Here is a 25,469-nt window from a genome sequence, read left to right as displayed (position 1 = left end):
CTCCCTTCTCAATGTACCATGTGTTTACTGATAGAAATGACCCTGTTCCCAGGATGCAGTCATGCAGTGTTATAGCAGAGGTTTCGTTCCATTTTCACCTTGCATGCTACTCTACTGTCAGCCGTTGAAACTTAATGCAAATAACGAAAAACACGCAACTTCAGGACCCAAGACTTTTTATTCGCTTTTAATTTGTCAGATTCATTCACTCATTTGATTTGTATTCACTTAAAATACTTCCCATTCTCGGATACAACGCTTTCTCCGACTCGACGAATTTATCTCTATCGAATGAGCCCACACTTTGCATACTCTTCTCCTCCACCGATATGTTGTCATCGGTCGCTTTCTCGGCCTGTTCTGCATCATATTTTCGATAAAGAGTAGCCCGATTGGTAGAGAAATGTGATTTCTGTGGTACGTTTCCTCGCTCTTCTTCTTTTTCGATATTTTGCAGAAGATTTTGTACAGCATCGTCAACTACTGGCACATCAGTGGTTTCTTGTTCCGAATTTGTTATCGTGGGTTGCGCATTTTCATTGTGTTCCGGATCATTTTTCGTCGTCGAACTGTGACTTACTGTAGAATCGGTGGGATTTTGTCCGTTCTTATCTGAATTTCGGTGTCGGCCAAAGATGTTAAATCTACTTCCACTTTTGCTTCTTCGATCTCCAGTCGTGTTCAATTTAGTTGTAATGTCTCCAGTGATGGTACTTGGATCAGTGTTTTCTTCATAGTTCGGTGGAATTTCCTTATTATTCACTGTTGCACTGTGACTTATTATCGAGCCAGTTTTACTGCTTTTCAATACGGTAGAGCTGGACTTTTTCTGATTTTGCCGCGACAAATTGCGGTTCGATGTAAAGCTGGATTTACTGTCTTCATGCTCACGATTTTCTTTATCAGCACGGACGTTCTTCTTATCCAAACTCTTTCGTTTCTGAATTTGCTGTTGCTTTTGTAGGGAAGTGGTGAGCATAGTTGACGAGCCAAGCTTACTGGGACCAGCAACAGCCTCTAGATTTGAATTTCTGCTTTGTTTCGATGGACTTTTCTGGTTTTTTGTCAAGGAGCTGCGGTTCGTTGTGGTGTTCAAATTTTTTCCCTTTGTCATTATGTTGCTCGTGCTGATAATTTTCTGGCTTTGCACCGATCGACTAGGATTTTTCAGAGTAATAGTTCCAGAATTATCAACGTCGTGCACACTCGCAATATTCACTTCCTTATTGACCCTTAGTAATGCATCTATCGACTGACCGCTTCTGTACTTACGGATCAATTCGATTGTTTTCAAAGCAGAAGCGGGAATTTTTGCACTTTTCGCGTTCTTACGATATCTGTTGATGCCAAAACTGTCTCTGCTGTCTTGGACCACATCATTTTTCAAGCTGCTAGAGTTGTTGCCTCTATCCAAAATTTCTTGTCGAACCGATGCAAACAGCTCAACATTATGTCCTCGCTCAAATATCTCACATTTCAGCAACTTTTTCATGTATTCGTCGACGAAATGTTTCACTCCCTTGGAGGCGATGATACTAAATCGATTCACTTCCAAGTAGGTTAAACGCGCCTGCCAACTGTAGTAATCACCGTATTCTCGAGTATCCGTTTTCGATGACGAATGCCAAGGTTCTCTGACCTCATATTCAGATGAACGTCGAGCGAGTGGTTTCATTAAGTTCAGCTTTGAAATATCGTTACCATAAGCACGTCCAATTCTAGCGAGCGGAAGAGATTCAGCCATTTTCCGTGGAGCTTTCGCTGTCAACGCATTTTTCGCTGGTGCGGCTTCGAACAACTGATTTTGCGCTGATGCTGATTCAGGAATCGTTTCCAGTAGAATGACTGACATTTTCGTCTATTTTGTGCTTTGAAATCAATTGAAAATTTTTACGAAGAATTTGGAAAACTGTTTTTGAGGCCGAAGAGTCCTAAAACTTTTATGTGACTAATCGAACAATCTACTATGATTACTTCGATTAAAAATGTTTAGTTCATGGTCAAGAGACATCACGATAATAACTCGAGTTTAGGCTGTCCTTATTTGATACATAGTTTGCATTCATTGCACACCACGTTGGAAAAGCCATTCATTTGAAAACCTTTAAAGTCAAGTATCTCCGATACTACAAGATCTTTTCGATTTTTTTTCTGTCTTGGAAATTATGGCTCATTACCGATATTTAATGGAAGAATTTTTTTAGGAGTCGGAATGGAGTCGGTTCCCCCAAAAAGTGTCTCGGAAAATTCATCAAATTTAAAACCATTTTCCTGGCCATTTCCAATCCATTTTTCATAAATGAGGTGTCATTCGAATGCCACATTCAAGTACTTCTGATTTTAGTCGGCCAGCCATGATCCATGTTCAGTAGCCTGAGATACGACCTGGGAAAGTCGTGGATGTCCCAACAAGGATTTTTTAAACGTTTTTTCTAGATCAAAAAAGCTACGCAGACTATAATTTGGGATACTAGTTCTGGTGTTTCTTGCACAGACATTTCGGCACTACTTTACATCTCCTTAATTTCTGTTCAAGGATTATGGAAAGTTCCATTTTTGGGATCTTATTAACGATTTTCCCTATGAAAATTGCAATTTACGAAAGCTTTTTCGGGTGACATAACCATTTTATTGGTTCAGTTCCTCGATGAAGTTACTTTTGTGACTGTTTCGGGAGTGACTTATCCAAAATGATGTGGAATCCTGACGTTTCTAGCACTAGCACTAGTCTTTGCTCCAGACACGAAAAATTTCTTACATTTTTGGCCATTTTTTCGGGTAACTTTTGGACTTACAAGTTTGAAGTCACCAGAGGTCAGTTCCTAAAAATAAGTGACATCTTCATGGTCCACTGTCTTTCATATCCTAGGACTTTTCTTGACATACAATATGGAAAAATAAAAAATTTTCGATACAAGAACCCGGACTATATATAGAGGTAACAGCAACAGAACCTTCGTCACCGTCTCGACAGTTGCTCGATATGTACTTATGAGGTCACAATGTTCTGGTTTTTTGCACTTAGCATCCCATTTAGACAGTTTTTAGAAATATACCTGCGCATTATAGTTCTCCAGGAGTTCATGGTGATGTGGTATTTTGGTGGTCATCTATGTGAACAGTAGTCAATTTACTGTTTCTAATTATTTGAATAGTTAAACGCAGAAAGAAGATATGTCAAATTAGTGAATTATAAGAAAATTGAAATTTCAAAGATTTAGCTCCGTTACAAATAGGCTGAGGATGTTTTAGTGTTACAATGTGACAAAAAACTTTTATTGACATCGTCAGCTTATTTTAAATGTATCTAAATAATCGAAATTTCAATTTTCTTATAATTCTCTAATGCATCGCATCTCTTTTTTGCATGTAACTACTCAAGTAACAAATCAGTTTATCATTTTATGAACAAAAAAAAAACATTAAATTCGTTTCATATTTCCATAGTCATAAATCAAACATGACAAATTTCGTAGGAATTACATTTATTGAATTCACATTTGTCTTCATATAAAAAGTTTGAATAATTTTTTTTTCGTTCTTGGTTCTTTTCGTTCCTCTGCCATACGTTCAACTCACACTTTTATCCGTCTAAACATACATTTTCCACACATAAAACGTTTTCTGTGGGGAAATATTTTTCCTTATAAACGGGAATCAACATTTTATTATATCACCTTAAGTGAATATACCGAATTCCCCGATCTCCTTTAATCTTAACTCAATGTTGGAAATGTATGGTCTCTGGTCTGGTGATTGGGACTGTGTATATGGAGATGTATGGAAATATAGGTATACACGACACGCATTACGGGGATAGCATAAGGGAATGTAAGATGCTTCCATATAAGTTTTAGCATATGAAATACATCACATTTTAAGCAGAATATTTATTTTTATATTTTCTACAAACTGTAAAAGTTTTGCGGGATACCTTTTCTTGGCTGGATCATTACACATATATCTCTGTGCTATATACTTACTGCCATTCACACATTGAATGGCTGGGCGATGCAACCCAGCATCTCAATACATACAAATGAAATACATAAATGTTTATGTCTATTTATGAGAATGTGCCAGAATGATGGGTCCTGTGTATATATGGAAAATTGACACACAACGAAGAAAAAAAAATGAAAACAACCTCCAACCCCCAACCGAAGGAGAAGCTAAAGAACTAGCTTTTTTCGTGAAATATTTTATTTTTCCATCCACACAACATATGAAAATTTATTTGTGCTCGAGGTGGATGGAAAGAAATTGTCTATTCGAAATGTTTCGCCGAAATTATGTGTGTACTTTCGGTGTACGTATATCCCATACGTATGTGGATGGCAAGCTCTGTTATGAAAATATCATAATCCATAACGATACATATTTTTGATGGTATTATGGCAGAGTGAGGGGTGAGCCTCGGTAGTTTTGAATTCATTGGAATTTTGTTTAATTTTTCGAACTGCGTTGTTTGTCAGGTTTTGATTATTTCCGCCGAAATCAAATTTCAGTTTGTTTTGGAATCAATTTAGTTAAACTAAAATTAAATTTTTGGAATTGAAATAAATTGGCAATATTGGGACTTAGTGGTAGCTTCCAAAGTCACAGATTTTTGACTGAGTGCTTTTCCTCTCGACATGTACCGTGTGGGTGATAGTGGTAGATACATTACATTACATTGGACGGTGCGAAAGTAATTCATTACATGAGTTAACCATTTGCTCAACACGCGTCGGTAGCTGTCTTCTCGATAGCGTCGAACTCATCAAAATGTTCGATTAAGAAGGGATATGTCTTTTTGATAAGTGTAGTTTATGTATATCAGAGCCAGAGACGAGGTATGCAACTAAAATTGTCGAAATTTGCAAGTGTCACACTGTTGTTGCCGAGTTAATGAATGACATAATAGCATCCAATGGATACTGGTTTATTGATTGACCAATTAGAAATCAATTCACGCAAAATGAACTCATGAACTAGATAACTTTCTCAAGGGAGAAACTGCTATGTAATGGTCAACTTTCGCATGGGGTTGGCAATACAATGATATGTAAAAGGTACATGTTTATGTGAATCAAATGCATACGGTTTTATATCGGGAATGATTTATTTCTCAACAGCATACAGAAATCCATGCTGTTTAGGTAAAACTTGCTTTTTGTAATCAAATTCTAATTTAGAGGCACCATGAGCATCACAAAACAATTTTTTTTAAAATAAACTCGGGATGGTAGACGAATATCAAAGGAACTCTCAGTTTTTCCATTTTTATTAGGCTGTGGCGTTGAGCGAGCGAATATTTATTTATTTTACAGTAACCAGGATGACATTTTTCCCTCGACCCTAGGGTCTGATGAGTGTAGGTTTATATCACAACCAGCAAGCAATGTAGAGTAACAAATAGATGTGAAAGTAGAGGTTGAGGTGGTGCCACTCGAAGAAACAAAATAGTTGTTTGTGTACCGGAACAAGGGCAGCGAATCGCTCTAGTTGTCCTATTTCCTTCCAAAGTGTGAACACAACGTTTTTCATGTCTTCGTGGTGTGATTTAACCGCTTTTTCTACGAAACACAAACATCATTTTGATACACTTTTTCACAGTTCGAGAGAGGAAATCTCTATTTTCGCCCTGTCAAGACAAGAGGGTAGAAAATATCTATTTTCTCCACTGAACTGTCATGCGAAGTGTCAACAAAACAGCATTTTCTCCTGACCCTTCAACAAATCGCATCGCTGATATCAATAATTAATTTTCACGATGTGTAGTAGTAGTGACAGTAATAGTTTTCTCTCCTCAGCTAAAACGGTAGCCTTTGTTGTGAAAAAGTTGTGTTGGAAAAAGTAGAAAATTTCCTTTTCTCTGGCGATTTGGTGAACTCGCTACGCTCAGACCACAAACCAATTTTATTGAAACGTCTGAAGTTTAAAATTTGACTCGCACATCGGCCCCTGTCATGTTAAACTCTTTTGTGCGATTTTACGAGATTGAAATCTGAATCGATTGATCGAATTGATTTCAAATTTGGTTAAAAGAAGTAGTGAGAAGTTGCACAACTTTCGAGACTCCTAACTCGTACCCTTTCACCGATTATAACATATCCAATCTATTACTTCTTTTGTTTGGCTCAGTGTTTGACAACTAATCTTGGAATCTTCTACTTCATTAGTTGTTATAAACAATACGCCCAATATCGGAGCACTGGCCCGGCCAAATCGCTTATTTTTTCGATAACAAATGACTGGCTGTATCAATTACATTAATTTTGAACGGCGGCCAGTGGCCATGTATTGTATTGTTTCGGTGAGAAAAATCTCCCACTAAAAACCCATGTTCGCAGGTCTTACAATATCTGACATGGTGTAGTCATCGTCTGAAATGTAATATGTTGCCACTATAACTCCGTTTTAATCTATATTTCATAATGTTGCCCAGCATTTCGCACTTTAGTCCGTGATCGTGTTTTTATGCGAAACCATTTTTTGTTGTTGTTGTTGTTGTTGCTCGTTGTCTTCGTCTTGTTTTTTCGTTGGTTAGGGTTTTTGTTTGTATTTTTCCCTTGTGTGTTATGGCTCTAATTTTTATGAACTTGATGTATGGCTTTTCTCCAACAATATCACTTACACATAATGGATGTGTTTATGCTATATACAGTGTGTAGGGTTATAAGATAATAATATATGACGTTAATAAAATAAATTACGATTTTTTTTCTCCCAGCGTTCGGGTACGGGATCGAAATTACGTGAGACGAGTGTATATTTCATAGCTGGTAATAAACTTTGCCAACATCAAACAATCTGCGATGTAGACGAAGACAAAGTTAATTTACTTTGAATATAATTCACTTGTCGATTGGATCATATAGAGAGTATGGAAATTGGGTTAATATAAATGGAAATTTAACGGATCGAAAGAAGTTTTTGGTGTGATTGTACACGTTTATAAATGGGACATACTTTCCACAATATTGATTGCGAATTGATGACTTGAGCATATAACTTTCTGAGAAACGATTGGTTTAACTTGCAGCTCTTTTGAATTGATTTCGTCACACTAGAGCTACAGAGATGCCTTTTCTTTGTAATTACCTTTTTTCAACTAAAATAAATGAAATGGAATTGGGCAATCAGTAGCGGAAATGTTATATTGCTTATTGGCAGCAGGTAGCTGAATCCATGGTGGTATTGTTTTCTGTCAGCGTCATATGCACAACTTCACATCAATAGAATGTCAGAGTAAAATGGGTCAATTGGTCAATTACAATAACAATCTACCGTAGCGACTAGATCATTAATTAACTAGTCGCGCTGCTTACGGTTCTGACTATATCCTTTCAATACCAAAAATTTTTACTTCGTCAGGCGTACGCTGTACGACAAAACTAACGCCATCTATGTTCTAATAGCGAAACTAGTAGGAGAGTAATATTCCGGCTCTGTCTCTACAATAGCTCTGCTCTCAACTTGCTTTTGAATCAATTTGATATTAACCGATTCAATCAGTTTTTGGTCTAAAAATCTATCAATCGGTACAGATCTGTCTCCGGTCTGGTTTCGAACTCTCGCATTAGCAGTTCAGATTGGTAGTGGTAAGCAGACATGCCAACCATTATGTCATTGAGTCTATGATTACATTATATTAGATTGCACGTTTGACGTACCCAAGACGTAAACCGACGAATGTACGGAAAGGACAGATTGAAATGTAAACTAATCTAACTAATATTTGAATCAAACGATTTGATATGTAACAATTTACGATTACTGATGAAGAAGACTACGGATGACTTCACTAATGGTAGGTTACGTATATTTGCTTGGAAATTTGATGTTTTGGCTAGTGGGAAGTTTGTAGCTCGAGACAAGGGCAAGAGCTATAATTCACTTGTCAAAGCAAAAATTTCCAAGCAAATATGGCCGCATTTACAGTACCGGGTGTTCATATTAGAAAGTGTCTTCACTCTACACAGAAGTTCTGTAACAGAACAATATCGTTCACATTGCTTTCTCGCGTCTACGCTCTATCGTTCTTTCGTGTCTCACCTGATAGACTCAAGACGAACGTGATGACTACTTAATGCGCAATTATTTCCTTCCATCAAACAAGCAGTTACAATAAACGTGTATAATCGATTCGATTTGTGTGTTCCATTTAATATAATGTGTACCGAAGCGGATAAGGAACTTCTTTGCAAATTAACACCCCTTCAGAAAGTTCGTTGTTATTGAAATAAAATGTCGATTGTTCCTTGGTATGCGAAAAGTTAATGGAAAGTCGTTCGTTTTAGTACTGGAAAAATGTGAAATGTTGGAAATGTTGGAACGTTGGTCTCAAAAAATTCTAAAAATAAATCGAAGATTTCCATAGTCATAGTCACGACCATTTAGCCGGCTATTGTGAATTCCGAACCTCACCTTTAGGGTTAGGTCTGGTGCTAGTTATGTCTCCGCCTAAAGTTAGGCTTAGATATTTGTACACAGAATTCACTGTGAATGGATGGCGTCATTCATCTCATTCTTCAGTATACGGTTCGTCGAGGGCAGCAAATACCCCAACTAGCACATTGAAGAAAAACCTATACCGAATTTGGCCTCACCGGGATATTGAACCCAACTTTTCGTGGTGGAAGGCTGAGCCAAGACATTTCAGCCATTTTTCATGAACTGTGTACTCATCTTCAAAAAATGTCTTCTTGAACTGAGCGCTAACCTTCATGCACAAAATTGGAATAAATTTGTTGTACAATTTTGTTGCGTTTCTAGTACATTTCGCCGTAAAATTACAAATGTCGCGCTCCATTTCTTTACCAACTTTGCGTAGCTGTGCCATTTCATTTGTGTTTACCAGAGTTTATTAGCAAAGAATGGAGTGCTGAAAAAGTAATTCTTGCACCTCCTACAGGCTAACGCAGGTTCCCTATTATGAATACGGATTTTGAAAATGACAGTTGAAGAGAATTGTTGGTCAAGATATTAGGACGACTGTATCTAGTGTACTGAACAGAAGGCCCTGAGTTCGATTCCCGAACAGAATAGTTTTAATTTTATGTTTTCAAATCTAATTTTTAACATGCTCGCTCATAAAAAGCTGATCTAGCTGAACTATCTCCTAAAAGATTTTTAAAATTCAGCTGACACTTGTCAAATGATCAATAATTTACTTGTGAAATTTTAAAGGCTAGACGGGCTGGGCTGTTCTTTTTTCAATGAGAAACTCTTAATTTCGTTCAAAACAAACTGTATCCCATTACGTCTTCCCAATAAATGGGCTCAATTATACCAAAAAAACCGAAAAGAAAATTTATTGAATTGGAATCCTCTTGCTCGCAACATTATTTTCGCCCACACATCATCCGGTTTAAATCTGCTGCAATATTTAACTTGTCACAGATACTATAATTTACGTTCCACCGGAACAAGTTCATGTTTTCGTGCAATTTATAATTTTACAATGTTGCCACTGGTGCAGAGTCCCGAAAAATATATTATAAATCTAATAAATGAATTATAATAAATATAATTAATCACAATAATGATCCTCCAAAAATAAACTATCCATGAAAAACGACGTAAGTATTTTCTTGCAAAATTTCTGTTTCGGGTTTTGGGTGGTCTTTTTTTTTGCTCGTCTTCTTTATCGTTCGTTCGTTCTTTCTTCTCTCTCTCTCTCTCCGTTTTTTTCTGTAAAGAATAAATTATTTTAAGTATAATAATCTGTATGGGACTACAGACATTAAATAAATATATCTATCTATCGTTGAACATCAACAACGGGGAGCGGGGGGAGTTGTTGAATTGTAGCTCTATATATTATTAGAGCATGGTGGATGGATATACCGAAAATGTTTCACCCGAAATAATACGCACGTAGATAGCAAATAAATTTCTATCAACAGAGAAATATCATAGATTCGCCTTTATACCATGTTTATGTATACGGTACTTACAACAAAAGGAAAAAATAAATAAATAACCGAAAAGAATACACAATATCATCAATAAACTGTAACATAAAAAATGAAAAATTGATTTCGATCCACCTCCACTCATGATTTCCTATTATTATTTTTTTCGTTGCTTCTTTTCTCATTTTTTTTCTTCTTCTTTTTCTTCCTCCGATAGAATGGTGGCGCCAAGGATGGTCTCGATATGAATGTGGCCCCGGCTTGGCAGAAAGGATACACAGGAAAAGGTACACCACACTAAAATGCTAAAGAGAAAAAAAAATCATTGCGGGAGTTGCGGGAAATCACTACTTTTAAAGGAAAACGTAAAAAAAACCGATTGACATAACCTCAAAAAACCTATCAAATTTCTAAATTCTGTGCATGGCAAAAGTGTTGTCAAAAGTCAAATTTTGAAGCATTAGTCCTCATTCTTTCATAGGAGCGAAGCGAGCATGGAAAATTATAACGTATGTTACAAAAATCAATTTTGCACACTGCAAGAATGTAAAGAAATCGACCAACTTCAAAATAAGTGAAAGAATCATTCTCACCAACATTTGAAAATTGTTCAAATTATTTTTAGTCTAACATCGTAAATCCAGAGAAATGATAAGTACACCTGTAGCGAGATTGAAGGATGACGGTTGGCCATAGAAGCCTCATAGGGAAGATGAGAGAGTTACATACTGATTCTTTGACATTCTCTACTATAGAAGCCAACTGTCATTCCAATGTTCCTCTCGCCACAGGCGTACCAACTTATCATTTCTCTGCATCAATCAAATGCAGCAAAGCCAAAAGAATACATGAAATTCAATTTACAGTATGATCATCTTTAAGAAAGACATTTTTCGACTTATCAGAGTTTTGAGAGTCCTCGATCTCAAGTCAATTAAATGCTTCCCAGTCTTTGATATTTTGGCGGTAAATTTGAATTCGCTAAGTGATTTTCTGATTTTGTCACAAAATATCATAAAACCTGTAAACTTTTTATTGACTGGGAACATCGATGACTTCGATGACTTTAAAAACTCTAAAAAATGTCAAACATGTTTAGAACTAAAAACCCACTGTAGACCGAAAGCATTTCACTTTTCCGTGAAAAATCTGACGTTTAGTACAACTCGTATTCGATACATTGTTGCAGAAATTCATTTTTGACCAACAGATCATTGCAGAGTCTCTTCTTGAGAAAATTTTTTCTTGAATTTTCTTGGCTTTCTCGAAATTTCTTGAAAACTTTCTAAACTCTAGACCATCAGTGCCGCCTTTTCCATATGGGCCAAATGGGCAAATGCCCGTGGCGCCCGAAGTGGAGCAGAAGAAAATGGCGCCCGAGGTCCTTAAAAAAAGTTTAGCTTTATTAAATTGACGCCTATTTTTCCAATTGCCCGATTGCGCCCAAAAGCTTAAAAAGGCAGTGACCATTGTTAATGTCATTTTGACCCAGTTACAAAAAAAGACCTTCAAAAGATTGAACAACTGTATAGAGATGTTTGAACAGAACAACTGTTGACAAGTGTTTTCAGTTGTTACACTGTAAAATTTACAGTTTCAAACCAAAAATTAAAATGATGTATTTCGCTGTAAATACTGAATATTTTGTTGTTAAAATTTACAAGCTGAGCGGTCTCCCATTGCTTCACCATGAACGACTCAAATATCGCAAAAATCTTTTGTATTTAGGAAATGACAGAGCTACTAAATGCAAAATATTTTTTTTATATTTAAGCTGATTATGGTGAAGCAATGGCACAACAAAATATTAAGCATTTACATCGAAGTATAAATTTTACAGTGTAAAACCATACAATTGTCAATAAGCGAACAGACTCATTGAGGTTATGTCAAATGAATTTTTTTCACGTTTGACTTCAAAAGTAGCGATTTTTCCCGCAACTCTCAGCCGAGAAACATAAACTAGGCTAAAAATTGTATGTATATTTCGTTTTGCCATTTGCTCTATTACAGGAATTGTTGTATCCATTCTTGATGACGGCATCCAAACAAATCATCCGGATCTGGCCCAAAATTATGTGAGTATAAAAGAAATTACATTTTTTTCCCCCGTTCCCTTCTTTCGGCTACTTCGTCTCCGCTTCTTGATCTCATATCGGAGCTGGTGGATGGTACTTTTTTCGGGATATAAATTTTTTTGTTCTCTGTAGTTTAAATGGATTGGAGAGCGCGCATAGCAAAAAAAAAAAGCGAAAAGAAAATTTATAATAATTGGGTCGTGTGGATGTTTTTTATCGATTTCGATTTATCAATATTCTGGATAGCTTACAGTTATTGCTTATTGGCGGACGCATATGGGAATTTGTTTTGCCTTTAAAGTGGTTTATTGTTTGTTTACTTCGCTTCGATAGCTTTAACTGTTCGAGATGTTCAGATCGAAAGTTGTACAGTCATCGACATTCTATTATGATGCAGTCAACATCTAATGAAGTATGAGACGTCCGGTCTCTTCAGTTTTCGGATTGAATTTTGGCTGTATGTGTGGAATGTATTCTCTCACACATGGACACACAGTACTAGGCTGAATATGTAATCTGTTACTTCTATTGATCATAGTATTTTCAACAGATCGAACAGAAAATCTATTACTTCATTGATTTTAACTCTTCCCGTTTCCATATAAAACCACACTAGCCGGACCTTATCGTATTTTTTTGTCGCCACTGTCACTACCAGATGACGAATAGATTGTGTTTGCTGTAAAAACTTATGTTTGACTTGGTAGATGTCGCCAAAATGTAGTTTTAAAGCTGAATTTACGTGGCCACATAGAACTAGTACCTTATCTCTAGTGGCACCATTCATGTTTTAAAACTAATAACACAATTAATGGCACCAGATTGCATGTACCACAGTCAATGTGATATAAAAAAAATGGCGAGGGGACACAAACATTTTACTTTTCACATAACGATTACATGTGTGTAAATATGCATGGTTTATACCTGTCATCTATCATCACTTCAACGTGACTTTGTTAATTCTATTCGACACAGAGATGATGTTTCCTCCTAGGCCAGCAATCCTTTGGGTCGGTTGTGTTTGTGATCCTAATTTGCTTCCATTATTCGTTCGACCAGACAGGTGTGTAAACTGAACGTGAATAGGATAATGGGCATACAAGCGACACAATAAACGAAATTAGAAATTTTCCATCGTAAAAAGCCGTCAACTTGTTTCTAAAATGACGGACTGTGGGATGTGGATGCTTCAAAATATTTTGACTTGTTTTGGAATGGCATTAGCTGGTGTTTTTGAAAACAAAACACTTCAGAATCAAACGGAATTCTTTCCCAGCAACGTAATAAGCCAGAAAATTCAACCGGTGGGCGTTTTCTAATTCGGAAATAAATCACATATTACACACGGATTCATTGAAAATGTGACGTCGACAGTCGTAACGGTGACTTTTCTTCGGTAATTGACGTTTCGACAATTGTACAGTTTGCATATCCGAGCCGATGGCGACACGAAACAGTTACCGATGCAAGTAGATCCTCTAAATTGTTATTTAGCTTACAGTAGCTTCGCAGTGTTACTTGATTATGCAAATGAAATGAATGAACGAAATAAACGAAACAAACGAAAGTAAGCAAGTAGCTCAAAAACGACTGTAGCGCTATGGCAATGTAGGAATGCCTATGGCAAATCATGGGGCTTCTCTCCTAAAATTTTATTCTGGATTTATACCACAGTCATAAGACCCATGCTAACATATGCTTGCTTCCTTTGGAACCACAAATGTGACAGTCCACAGGTAATAAAAAAACTGGAGAAATTTCAGAGAATGGCATGTAAAGCGATAACAGGTTCGTGGAAATCGACACCAACAGCCGCTATGGAAGCTCTACTAAATCTCCCACCACTTCACATCTTTATTAAAACTGAAGCTATTAACGCATTACATAGAATAACGGGTCAAGCGGATCACAATCTCAGAGAAACAGACCACTCCAAAGTTTGGTTCAAGACAATCAAAGATATACCGGCCTTAGGAATGCCTTCAGACAAGATTTTACCCAAGTACAAATTTGACAGGAAATTCAATGTTCATATACCACCGAGAGAAGACTGGGTGACCGGCAAACTTCCACCAACGGGTCAGGTAGTCTACACGGACGGATCACTGATAGAAAATCTGGCTGGTGCGGGTGTTTATTGTTCCAACACAGAGATTGAAGTATCCCTCTCCCTAGGGGAGTGCTCTTCGATTTTCCTAGCAGAGATTAGAGCTATCATGGAGGGCTGCCGCCTTGATTGGGAGGGAATCGCTATGGATTATACTTTATCAATATGCACTGACAGCCAAGCAGCTTTAAAGGCCCTATCGTCATTCAAAATCAGCTCGAAACTTACTTTGGAATGCTGGGAAGAGCTAAACAAAGTAGCATATAACAGACAGGCTAACTTAATCTGGGTCCCAGGTCACAGTGGGATTAGCGGTAACGAAAGAGCGGACAAACTAGCCAGGATCGGCGCTAGTAGCAGACCGATTGGGCCGGAGCCAATCATGGGGAGTCCTCACTCGGCTACTAAACAGATAGTATATAAACTGAGAGACTATGCTTTCAAGAACTATTGGCACAAACTACCTAGTTGTCGTCAAGCAAAGTGCTGCATTAGTATCAGCAAGAAAAATTCAAAATTCCTACTAAACATCAGCCGCACAAGACTGAAGATTTTCACTGGTGTTACTACAGGACACTACGGCTTTAATAAACACTTAACTACCATCGGAAAAAGAACGGATCCAGGCTGTGACTTTTGTGGATCTGACATTGACACAGCTGAATATTACCTCTGCACCTGCCCAGCTTTTATCAACAGCAGGCGAACACACTTGGGCGGATACACTGTCAGGTATGACCTGATAAGAAATTTGCATCCTAGGGACATCCTGAACTATATCTCTAGTACAGGTAGATTCCAATAAAATAAGATAAAGCGTTTCAAGCTAGCACAATGGGCCCACCGGAGGCCCCCGTGCGTGTTTCCTACTAAGGTAGAAACGGCTAACCATTAAAAAAAAAAAAAACTCAAAAAGGACCCGATTGGGTTTGAAATACGTAGAAGCATCAAATGAATTCGTGTTTATTGCAGATCCAATGCGAAAGTTGATAATCACAAAGAATCCACGTAAAATGTTATAAAATATTCCTTTATGTAATGGTCAACTTTCGCATGGGGTAAGCAATAATATCAGTTATTGTGGTTTCTGTATTTGTTGAAGAGTTTACGTGCCGTGTGAATCAATAATAATTCTTTACGTTACACTCAAGTGACAAGAGAATATTTTAGTATCAAGCAAAAAGGGTTTGAAATTTCTCATATTTCTGCTCGATTTACTGTCGCTCCATTAGTATTTACATTGCGTTTGCTTGACATATCATTGTTGTAATGGCTGTATTGTAAGATGTTATGCGGGGAGTGGCAGTAAATATGAAAATTTGTTTGCCGTCGATTTTCGTACGTTGAAATACTCGCAAATTTTACATGAAAAGAACTTTTTATAGCGGGTGTAACCGCATGTAATGGCAAAAAGGCATTTTTGGCTTCGTTTTTTTCGTTGATAGTAAAAAACGAACGAAAAGATCATAAACGCTACATGCCTGTCCCGAAAATGGAATTATTTTTTTTTTCATTATCTATCACTGTCTGTCGCACATATTACAGATTAATTTTCTCCCGACAAATATCTTCATCACCATTTTTCACCACATAAAAAGTCAATTTATTTTAAAAACATTTATTACACATCCCTTAGATGATTTTTCTCGTTCATCCAACCACAAAACAAACAAATTTTCGAAATCAAGTACTACAGGAGGGTGACATATTTTTCTTCATTTTTTTTTTCTTTATTTTTATTTTATTTCATTTTTTTTTATCTCGTGCCTTCGTTTCTCCTTTGTGGATAATAATTTTCACTGCTTGGAAATGTGGCAAAAATTTTTTTTTTTTTCGTAAACAAACAGTCGAAGAGAAGGGAAAAACAAAGAAAAAAAAAGACGCAGAAGAAGAAGAAGAAGAAAGTTTTAATGGCGTAAGGGGTGATAAATTATACAACAAAATCTTAAAAGGAAGTTAGATGTACACATTCCTATATAAAGCGCAAACACCGACAGATAAGCAAATTATTTTTTATGAATGGAAAACAAGATATTATTCAATTTTCATTGCTTAATTAGTTTAGCTGGGGCGTTGAAAGGTAATGGTATAGACGTTTTTCGTTTTGGTGTTGTGTGTTCTCTCTGGCATAATCTTAACATGAAATCGTTGTGGGGTTTCGTCGGTTATGTGTACCTAATAATTTCGGGTTTTTTTTTATCTTCGTCTTCTTCTTCGCTCTTCTATCTCCAACAAGATCAAAGGAAAATTAAATTGAAATATAAATTTTGTGGATGAAAATTTCTATGGGAGAAAAAAAATCTTCGTGGAAATTCTCTTAGATCTAACATTGCGAACGTGTTTCTATTGAATATTCACAAGATTTTTTTCTTCTTCCCTCGGTCTGTCTGTTATGCTTGATGTAACATTATTGTAAATATAATTTGAATTCAAGTTCATGGAGTGTATAGAGAGAAAGAGAGCCGCCCTTTTTAAAACCGTCTGAACGTCATTGACGAACGGGATTGTATAGAAAATGGAATATTTCTTAGCCTCTTTATGTGTTGATGATGGCTTTTATCAATACATATTGGCCCATATAAATACGAATCAATAGCAGGATTAATGACTCAAATCCAATTATAAAGAGCGATACACTTTCGCCGCTCTTTTTCGTTTCGTTTCTTTATGTATGGAAGTCTAATGTATTGCCTTGTGAACAACACTCACTACGTTTGGCCTTCGATTCTATATCAAAACGAGAACTTTTGTTGGTGGCATTCATAGTCCGGATTTATATGGAGAGATATGTTGACTCAGACTCAGTGTTTCTACTTATTTGTTGGTTGGTTTGTTTGTTTAGAGGTCTCACTAACAGTCTGTTACAGAGAGAAAAAAATCGAAAAACGGCAGCCAGGTCTCTGACTTTCCAAGACGTTCCCTGCCTTTTTTTGAGTCCACTGACTTTTCGGATAGATTCGGGATTTTCCGGATATCGCCCAATTCACATGACTTCAAGATTTTTCGTGACTTTAGTTTAGTGACTTTTCGCGACTTTCTGTGAGTTTCAAGGACTTTTCATGATTTTCTGGACTTTTTTCGGCAAGCCACGACATTCCGGCGCTGTTTCCCTAGTGTCTTTTACTGTCCAATGGCAAGTTCAGTCCGGACCACCGGCCTAACATGTCTTCTAAACCACGCCTCTGTGACACTGTAACTGAAATCTAGTACGTTATGGCTTATCCCCTCTGTTATGTAGACGATGTTCCACTTATACGTAATTGGTGGTAGGGTAAACATTCAGGTTGTAGCATGTCACCGTGACAGTGAACAGAAACCCTCGGGGACTTTTTTCGGGAAAACGTTTTCCTAAATTCCAACAACATTTTTTGGAAAAATTCAAAAAAAAAAAATCTTCTAAAAAAAGGCACCGGAAACTCTCCAAGTTCTTAATTCCAGTTACGAAAAAGTGGAGTCAGGAAAACTTCAATCTCAGAAGTTTCTTAAGACCTTAATTACAACATAGCTAACGCCGACCCATACGAAACACCTATTCGTATCAAAAGCCTTTAATGTGAAACTCTTCATTTCTCTTACTTCATTTTCTTCTCTGCTGAAAAACTATTCTTCCTTTAAAATCAGTTACATTATCCACTCTTTGCCTTGTTATCATATACAACTAAATTGCCGGAGGCAATATAGACAGCCGCGTACGAAGTCAAATTTCAAAAATTCCTATTTAAACAGCTATATACCGCTATATTTAACTATATTTCACTATAAATAAACATTTCACAGATGAATATGCTATTATATAGCTCTATATGCCTGTATATAGCTCAATATAGCTGTATATAGGTATATATAGATGTCCATATATGGAATCCCTGAAACCCCACACACATAACAAATTATTTCCATGTTAACAGAAACTCTCTAAGTATCATTTTTCCCAAGATATTTCTATTTTACTAAAATCCAATATGGCCGCCGGCAGCCATTTTGTTAGGAGACCGGAAATAGTACCGACGCTTTACATTCGTTAATACCTTTCAAACAAAAAAAAATTCATGAAATTCGGTCAAAATTTACTCGAGATATTCTCAAAATACACCACGTTCACTGTACTTCCGAGTAGCCAGATAAGAGCTCACTCCAAGAGACGTAGCTCACGCTCCGGAGAACATAATTTCATAAAAATTGTTTTCCCTGATTGGTACGGTCAATACCTATCTAATAAAGCTAAAACAGACGAAATATGTTCAAATTTGGCCGACCTACAAGCAAAAACTGCTTCCCGCCCTGTGCCTGTTTCACACCAAGGGGTCTAACTCACGAGTCGGACATCCGATTTCCATTAACTTTTTTTTTGTCGATCGGTATTGTAAATACCTTTTATTTGACGTATCACTTACAAGTTTAACGTTTAAATGTCCGGAGATATCTTCGAAAAACCGTAAAGCACTTATTGGGCCACAGCTAGGGAGGGGTCGATCCAAAATCACTCATCTTCGAACTTAGCCTGTCTTTTGACATTACCAAACGGGAAAAAAAAGAATTTTCAAAATCGGATGCGTTTTACTCAAGTTATCGTGCAGACAGACAGACGGACAGACGGACATTTTTTTTTTTCGCGGATTTGACATCTCTAGACAACCACAATAGGTTTCCCCTTACTCAGGGAGTCCAATTCGACGTGTTACAAACGTATGCGTAAACCTATAAGACCCCAGTACTTCGTACGGGTCTAAACATAATCCTAGCCTCAATAGAGTTACAAGAAACTAGGATAGCTAGAAGATTCGAACTTACGTCCAAATAGAAGAACATTTGACCACCTTTTCGATCTGAGAGAGACTGGAGCTGGCCTTTCGACGTTTTGCATTAAGTCTGGTGTCCCCTTTAAAATGTTCTCTGTGAGAGAGCACGAAGCTTTCTTACGACGAAAATTTTTAAGTAAAAATCAAGCCTCAATATGCAGTTCAGAAATTCCATTTTTCATGAGGCCATCTCGACAGTGGTACTGATACAGAATGCTCTGAGAACACTATACCATTTTGCTCACGAACAAGTTTAGTGAATTTTAATTGAAATAAAAAAATTTTCCGACATGTTTGAAAAAGTAACATGCAACCCTGTAACTGACCCGACCTAATTAAATTTCGTAAAATCATTTGCAGCATCAAACTGTTATTCAATTTTCTCTCCCATTGGTAAAATTACAATTTTACAGAAAAAAAATGATATTTCAATTGCCTCAAATGAATTTAATAAAAAATACTTTTCATAATTCCACATTTTTCGATAAGCTTTGCTGGTACTTACAATAATTAATTTGTATAATAATTAGAAACAACGAGAATCGTAATTATACATCAATTGTTCTGGTCCGATTGTATTCAGTGATTTTATTTTCAACTGCAACAATTTGCTAATTTGAAAATATAATCTGTGGAAAAGCTCCTAAATGAACTGTTTCCACTATTCGAATAAATGTTACAGCAATTATTGGTTGTTATTGTTCTCAACCCCACAGCAGCTGCAAATTAATAAACCAGCAACCCAATTTTAAAATATAGAAAAAAAACCAGCAAATTTTTTCAATATTTTCACTCTTAATAATTCTCATTTGGTGAGCGTAATATTGCCGCGTTTTATATCATTAAATTTCATGGGGAAATATTTTTTTAGTGGATCATTAATTTTATTGCATTTATGGGGCCTTTTATTTCGCCTTCTTTAGTGTCGATGATGAAAATTTAGCACAAATTAGAACGGTTTTTTCTTGGAAGAAAGTTTCCCTTCTCTTTTTTCTCAGTTTTTTTTTTATTTGCTGCAAATTCTATTCAGAAAAAAGGGAATATCGAAACAGAAGACAATACAATAAAACAAAAAAAAAGTTAAATTGGTTGTGATTCAATGAATTGAAAATGTGAAATGATGCCGATTATAAATTCAATTGTTTCAGGGGGGTCGTATCTTTTACATTCACATTAACATGAACCATTGGAGTGGGGCGAGCTTTCCAAATAGAATTATGAACTTATGACCTTAAGAACTGTGTGAGTGTCATTTGCACACCTAGGAGCGAAATCAGTTAATTTCGGCTCTCATTTGAACTTCTTAGTCTCTCACCGAAGGAAAAACAAACTTTCTCAGAGCTTGGCTTAGAAAATTTATTAGACAGCTGGGGAAAGCTTCTTCTGATGAGTTTGCAACCGTCACCTCCCTTTCGGACGACAACGCTTCAAACTAGGCAAAAAAAAATCACTCGTCGGTTACTTAAAGATATATTCATGTGGTGACGTGCCTGAAATGAATTCGCATCGGTTACTCAACAGATTTAACTTTCCTGGGTCAGAGGACAAAATTGTTGTTTGAACCGACGTACTTAAAGAAACCAAAGGTCAAGCAGCTGTGTCGCCATAATATTATGTTTGTCTTGTTGCACATGCAACAAGGTTTCAAGGTTCGCACAAAAGTTGTACCTTATGACCCAAAAAAGTAGAATTAGTTGAAAATGTGCAAAAATTAGATTCGTTTCAGACACAGGTCGTGTAGGGGGGATTAAATCTTCTACTTCATTAAGCATCACAGATTGGTCGAATGAAAAATCTTTTATTTCATTAGTGTTAACATTCACTTTGCTGTATAAGACAGTAAACTCGTAACAGATGTCTGCCCGTTACGAAAAGTATCTCATTTGTTTTAGTGTGATGGAACCTATCATACCTTCCAATTTATAGATTCACTTCACATGCAGGGTCTATTTTAGAGAATTATATTTCTTAAAATATTTTAAAAATTCATAAAAATTGCGAATATTTCGGAATTGTGTCCGAATATAGAATATTTCGGAATTGTTTCAGAATAATTCGGAAATGTTTTAGAATAACTTGGAAGTGTTTCCGAATAATTTGGAAGTGATACTGAATAAATCGGAGCTATTTCCGAATAAAGCGGAACTGTTTCCAAATAAATCGGAGCTGTTTCCGAATAAATCGGAGCTGTTTCCGAATAAATCGAAATTGTTTCCAAATCGGAACTGTTTCCGAATAATTCGGAAGTGTTTCTGAATAATTCGGAAGTGTTTCCGAATAATTCGGAAGTGTTTCCGAATAATTCGGAAGTGTTTCCGAATAATTCGGAAGTGTTTCCGAATAATTCGGAAGTGTTTCCGAATAATTCGGAAGTGTTTCCGAATAATTCGGAAGTGTTTCCGAATAATTTGGAAGTGTTTCCGAATAATTCGGAAGTGTTTCCGAATAATTCGGAAGTGTTTCCGAATAAACCAGAAGTGTTTCCGAATAAACCGGAAGTGTTTCCGAATAAACCGGAAGTGATTCCTAATATGTCCGAATTATTTCCGAATAATTCGGAATTGTTTCCGAATAAATCTAAAGTATTTCCGAATAAATCTTAAATGTTTCGTAATAAATCAGAGTTTTTTCAGAATAATTCGGAGTTGTTTCGGAACTGTTGATGTGATATCAATATTACCATTCGTTCGTCGATACATTCGTTCGTCGAATTATTGTACACCGAATGCAGTTTTAATTCGTTTGGCATGTTATTCCACCAATACCTGACATCAAATACATTCAATATACTAAAACGTAGCTTTTGATAATTCCCGACGACCAAGTGTGTGACAAACGAACACACAAACACAGTTGTTCATTTGACCTCTGCCGCCTTTGAAAAATATTTCCTTTTCAAAACGGCAAAAAGAGATTGCATCCAAAGTACACACACAAACCAAACACACAAATATATCTTTCGCATAATAAACTGGATACAGAATACACATTATTTCTGGTACGTTTGCATTCCATTCCTTTGAAATTTAATCCACAGTAAAAGGCAGCAAACATAAGTATATGTGCTGCCATATCGCCACAAAATGCAAACCAGATGCATATACATTTGTGTATAGGAGTACAGGATGGGATGCAGTTTTCTGCACACACCATATCATGTACATTGAAATAACAAAAATTATTCTGTCAACAAAGGAAAAGCTGTTTGTTTTTCGATAATATTTTTCAGGATAAATATAAAACCATTGCTACCCCCGGTATCCAATTTTTTTATTATTTTTTTTTTCCTCTGTTCATATGTCGGCATTGTGTATATCAAATTTACGCCTTTAACGATGTCAAGCTTAAAGTATATAAATAAATTGGATGTACGCTGAAGAATTTATTGCAGCTCTTCTATACGCTCCTCATATATCTTATGCCAAAGCTTTATAAGCATAAACCATCGTTATGCCTGTTGTGTATGGGATGTGTGTGTTTGTGTGTATTTAGTAAATATATGGCGCTCAAAGATATTGCATTACTCCACACTTTAGAGATCCATTATAATGACAGCAAACACAATCAATAAATATCTGGAGAACTTTTTAGAGATGGGATGTAATGGGAAAAACGGAGCTTTTGTTGTCTATAGAAATGTTTGGAGCAGAAATATTGCGAAATTTATTGTGTATATGAAATGAAATAAAGCTGTTGGTGCTGCTGCTTGTGTTGTTGCTCTTTTTGTTGTTGTTGTTGTTCCATGTCCTCCTCCGTCGTCTTCTTGGTTTTTACTTTTTGCTTTAACATTTTTGATGGGTTTATTCATTGCAGAGGAGAAAGAAGAGAGAGCGAGTGGTGCACAACAACAACAAAAAAAAAACCTTTCAAAATTGTGACAGAAAGCTATTAACTCCACGGCGGGTATGGGGGGACTTAATTAACGACAGTAAAATCGCACAGTCAGTATATATTATATGGGACACAAAAGCTGTCTTATAAGCTTCATTTCATGGTTTCGTATTTTATTAAGTTAAGTTGTAAAACTTTACTGTGCTCATCAATGCATTTTGTGTTGTCTTCCTTTTAACACGATCCTTGAACCCATGTGACACTGTGACGTCTATGTGACTGACATTACGCAGCACTTTGTCTCATTTACATTTTTTAGAAATTAGCGGAAAGAAGTTTAATTCGTCTAACGAAATCGCTTTGTTTCCAAATTCCAAATGTTCTCTGGCAAATGGGGTTGGATGGGTTGTTACTACAAGATTGACATTTTACATTGACAGTAAAGTCTGGAAATATGTTCAATGTTTTCCAAGCCTAATTTTTGCGATCCAAAGAAAATTAACCAAATCTGAGAAGGCACGGTGTGCCTGAAATGAATTTTATTGGAAAAAATTTCTCTGGCTTTATGTGTCATAAGAAACAACTTTTGTTCGAGGGAGGCGCGACGGTAGATATTGAAAAAGATGGCGGATTTTAGTGGATTTTCCTACATTTTGCCTTGGTGCCACTAAATCTTGAAAATAATTTTTTTTTTACGTGGCAGCACTATTGCCGGGTTTTGGATGAACATTACATCAAGTTGACATTTTTGCCAGTTTTGACGAGAATGACAATTCTTTTACTTACTTTGACTTGGTGGCAGCCAGCAAAATTTTCATAACCCAAAAACCGCCATCTGCGTCAATATTTTCAAAAAGGCCTCGTTGCGCCTCCTTAATATTTGAACAAATGTTTTTTTCTTGTTAAAAAAAGCCTGCTGGGAAGTCTCATGTGCAAGATATATTCCAATTAAATTCATTTCAAACGCACTGTTAAAGTAGATTTGAGAAAGGGCCTAAAGGTAGGCAATAATTGACAGAGGTCGTGAAGAACAGTACAAATATCCTGCATTAGTTTGGCTTGAAATACTTCCCAGCTCTTCATTCGTGTCTGTTAGTTTGCGCCCATAACCTGAATAAATTCTTACTAGACAAACAAAATCATGAATTCACAACGCTCCTTATGCGACATTAACTTTAAAAAAAATTGAACTCAGAAAAGAACCCCATATGTGAATAGTGTCACACCCGTGGAAAAGACGGAGAGATAACTTTCGAAGTAGCTTATTGTTTGCCTTTGTTTTTCTTTCCATTTATCAGACGAGGAGAAAAAGACGAATATCAATTTTATGACTCTGTTTTGAAATGCCAAACAATTCTGCATCTCCAAACCACATGCACAAAACACTTTATTTTCAAGATTTGGGCGACCCTGCAAAATGTACGAAAACTACACAAAAAACCGCCATCTTCGTCAATATTTTCAAAGGGGCCTCCTACTGTTCAAACAAAAGTTTTGTCAAAAAAGCCAAATCCGCTGGGATTGACATTCTACATGTGAGATGGAGAAAGACTCCAATTAAATTCATTTCAGGCTCACTGTGAAAGAGGATTTGTGAAAGTGTAGGTAGGGAATAATTGACGTCTAGAACTTAGAACAATAGAAATCTCCTACATTAGTTTGGCTTAAAATACTTCCCAGTTCTTTAATTGGGTCTGTTATTCTGCGCCCATAACCTGAATAGGTTCTTGCCAGACCATCAAATCATGAATCCACAACGATCTTTATGCGACATTCATTTTTAAAAATTGAACTCAGAAAAGACGAAGTAGCTTATCGTTTGCCTTTGTTTTTCTTTCTATTTATCAGACGAGAAGACAAATATCAATTTTATGACTCTCGTTGACATAATAATAAAAATCTGAATAATTTCCTAATCATAATCTCTCAATGAGAAGGTATACAGTCATACCACAGCCACAAGATGATAAACACACATACACACAATTTGATTTGCATTTTTATGTTCTTAACGCTGTTACGTGTTCTAATAATGTACGTAGAATACATAAACATAATAACCTTCGCTCCTTCTTTGTCTCTCTCCATTATTATACATGTCGTTACACATGCCCAACATCACGATTTCATCATCATCATTACATAATATTAATATGATTAACTTATAACTCCAACCCTCCGTCATATATATCATCGTACCATCAAAAAAAAAAAAAACACCGAGCCGTTGCTCAATGTACTACATGCAAAACACTGATTACGAAATATATAAAATCTTTGCTTCCATCAAAAAAATATGGTTCCAACTTCCCAAGCACACCATAAAAAAGGGCAAAAATATTATACCGAAAAGTAGTGAGTACCTGTTGAAAATGTTCTCTCGTTTTGCCATTATAACAAGAAAAAAAAAATTCTCGTGTTGCCCTTCATCTACTATTTCAACCAAAACACAGCCGACAAGTAAATCACGACCTTTGTACCCTCGTACATTTATATATACCGAATATACACATCAGGAAAGTACCATCTCACATCTCCCATAATTTATACGATGTGTTCGTACACAGCTGATTATATATACGTATATACGTTAGTACACCAAAAAAATGTAATATACCTATGGCGGAGTGGAGGAGCAACGAGAGGTAGAGGAAAAAAAGACTCCGCTCTCGTGATATTACCGAAAAAATAATGATAAAGCAGTTTTTTTTTTAAACAGAAAAAGCTTTATAAGCTATTATTCAAGTTG

The 25,469-nt window shown here is 36.3% G+C and overlaps 2 protein-coding genes across 3 annotated transcripts in view; one reads left to right on the top strand and one right to left on the bottom strand.

Annotated features, from left to right (window-relative positions):
• Positions 1-25,469, top strand: part of LOC119075946 (furin-like protease 2) — a 196,903-nt gene that overhangs the window by 73,739 nt on the left and 97,695 nt on the right. For both annotated transcript variants that reach the window (XM_037182510.1, XM_037182509.1), the window contains exons 4-5: positions 10,120-10,189; positions 11,916-11,980. In XM_037182510.1, coding sequence (XP_037038405.1) covers positions 10,120-10,189; positions 11,916-11,980 — 135 coding nt within the window. The remainder of the gene's footprint in view (positions 1-10,119; positions 10,190-11,915; positions 11,981-25,469) is intronic.
• Positions 166-1,923, bottom strand: LOC119075954. Its single transcript, XM_037182521.1, has 2 exons — positions 1,889-1,923; positions 166-1,852 (listed from the first exon to the last, which is right to left on the bottom strand). The coding sequence occupies exon 2, from the start codon at positions 1,850-1,852 to the stop codon at positions 206-208; it is 1,647 nt and encodes a 548-aa protein (XP_037038416.1). The 5' UTR covers positions 1,889-1,923; the 3' UTR covers positions 166-205.

Source organism: Bradysia coprophila, unplaced genomic scaffold (genome assembly GCF_014529535.1).
Source record: "Bradysia coprophila strain Holo2 unplaced genomic scaffold, BU_Bcop_v1 contig_232, whole genome shotgun sequence".
NCBI classification, from domain to species: Eukaryota; Metazoa; Arthropoda; class Insecta; order Diptera; family Sciaridae; genus Bradysia; species Bradysia coprophila.
Note: the sequence above shows the minus strand (reverse complement) of the source record. Positions and strands in the feature narration are given on the sequence as shown.

What these genes read in the sequence shown, in the direction of transcription:
- LOC119075954 (XM_037182521.1), bottom strand. Translation starts at nt 1,852, where the DNA reads ATGTCAGTCATTCTACTGGAAACGATTCCTGAATCAGCATCAGCGCAA.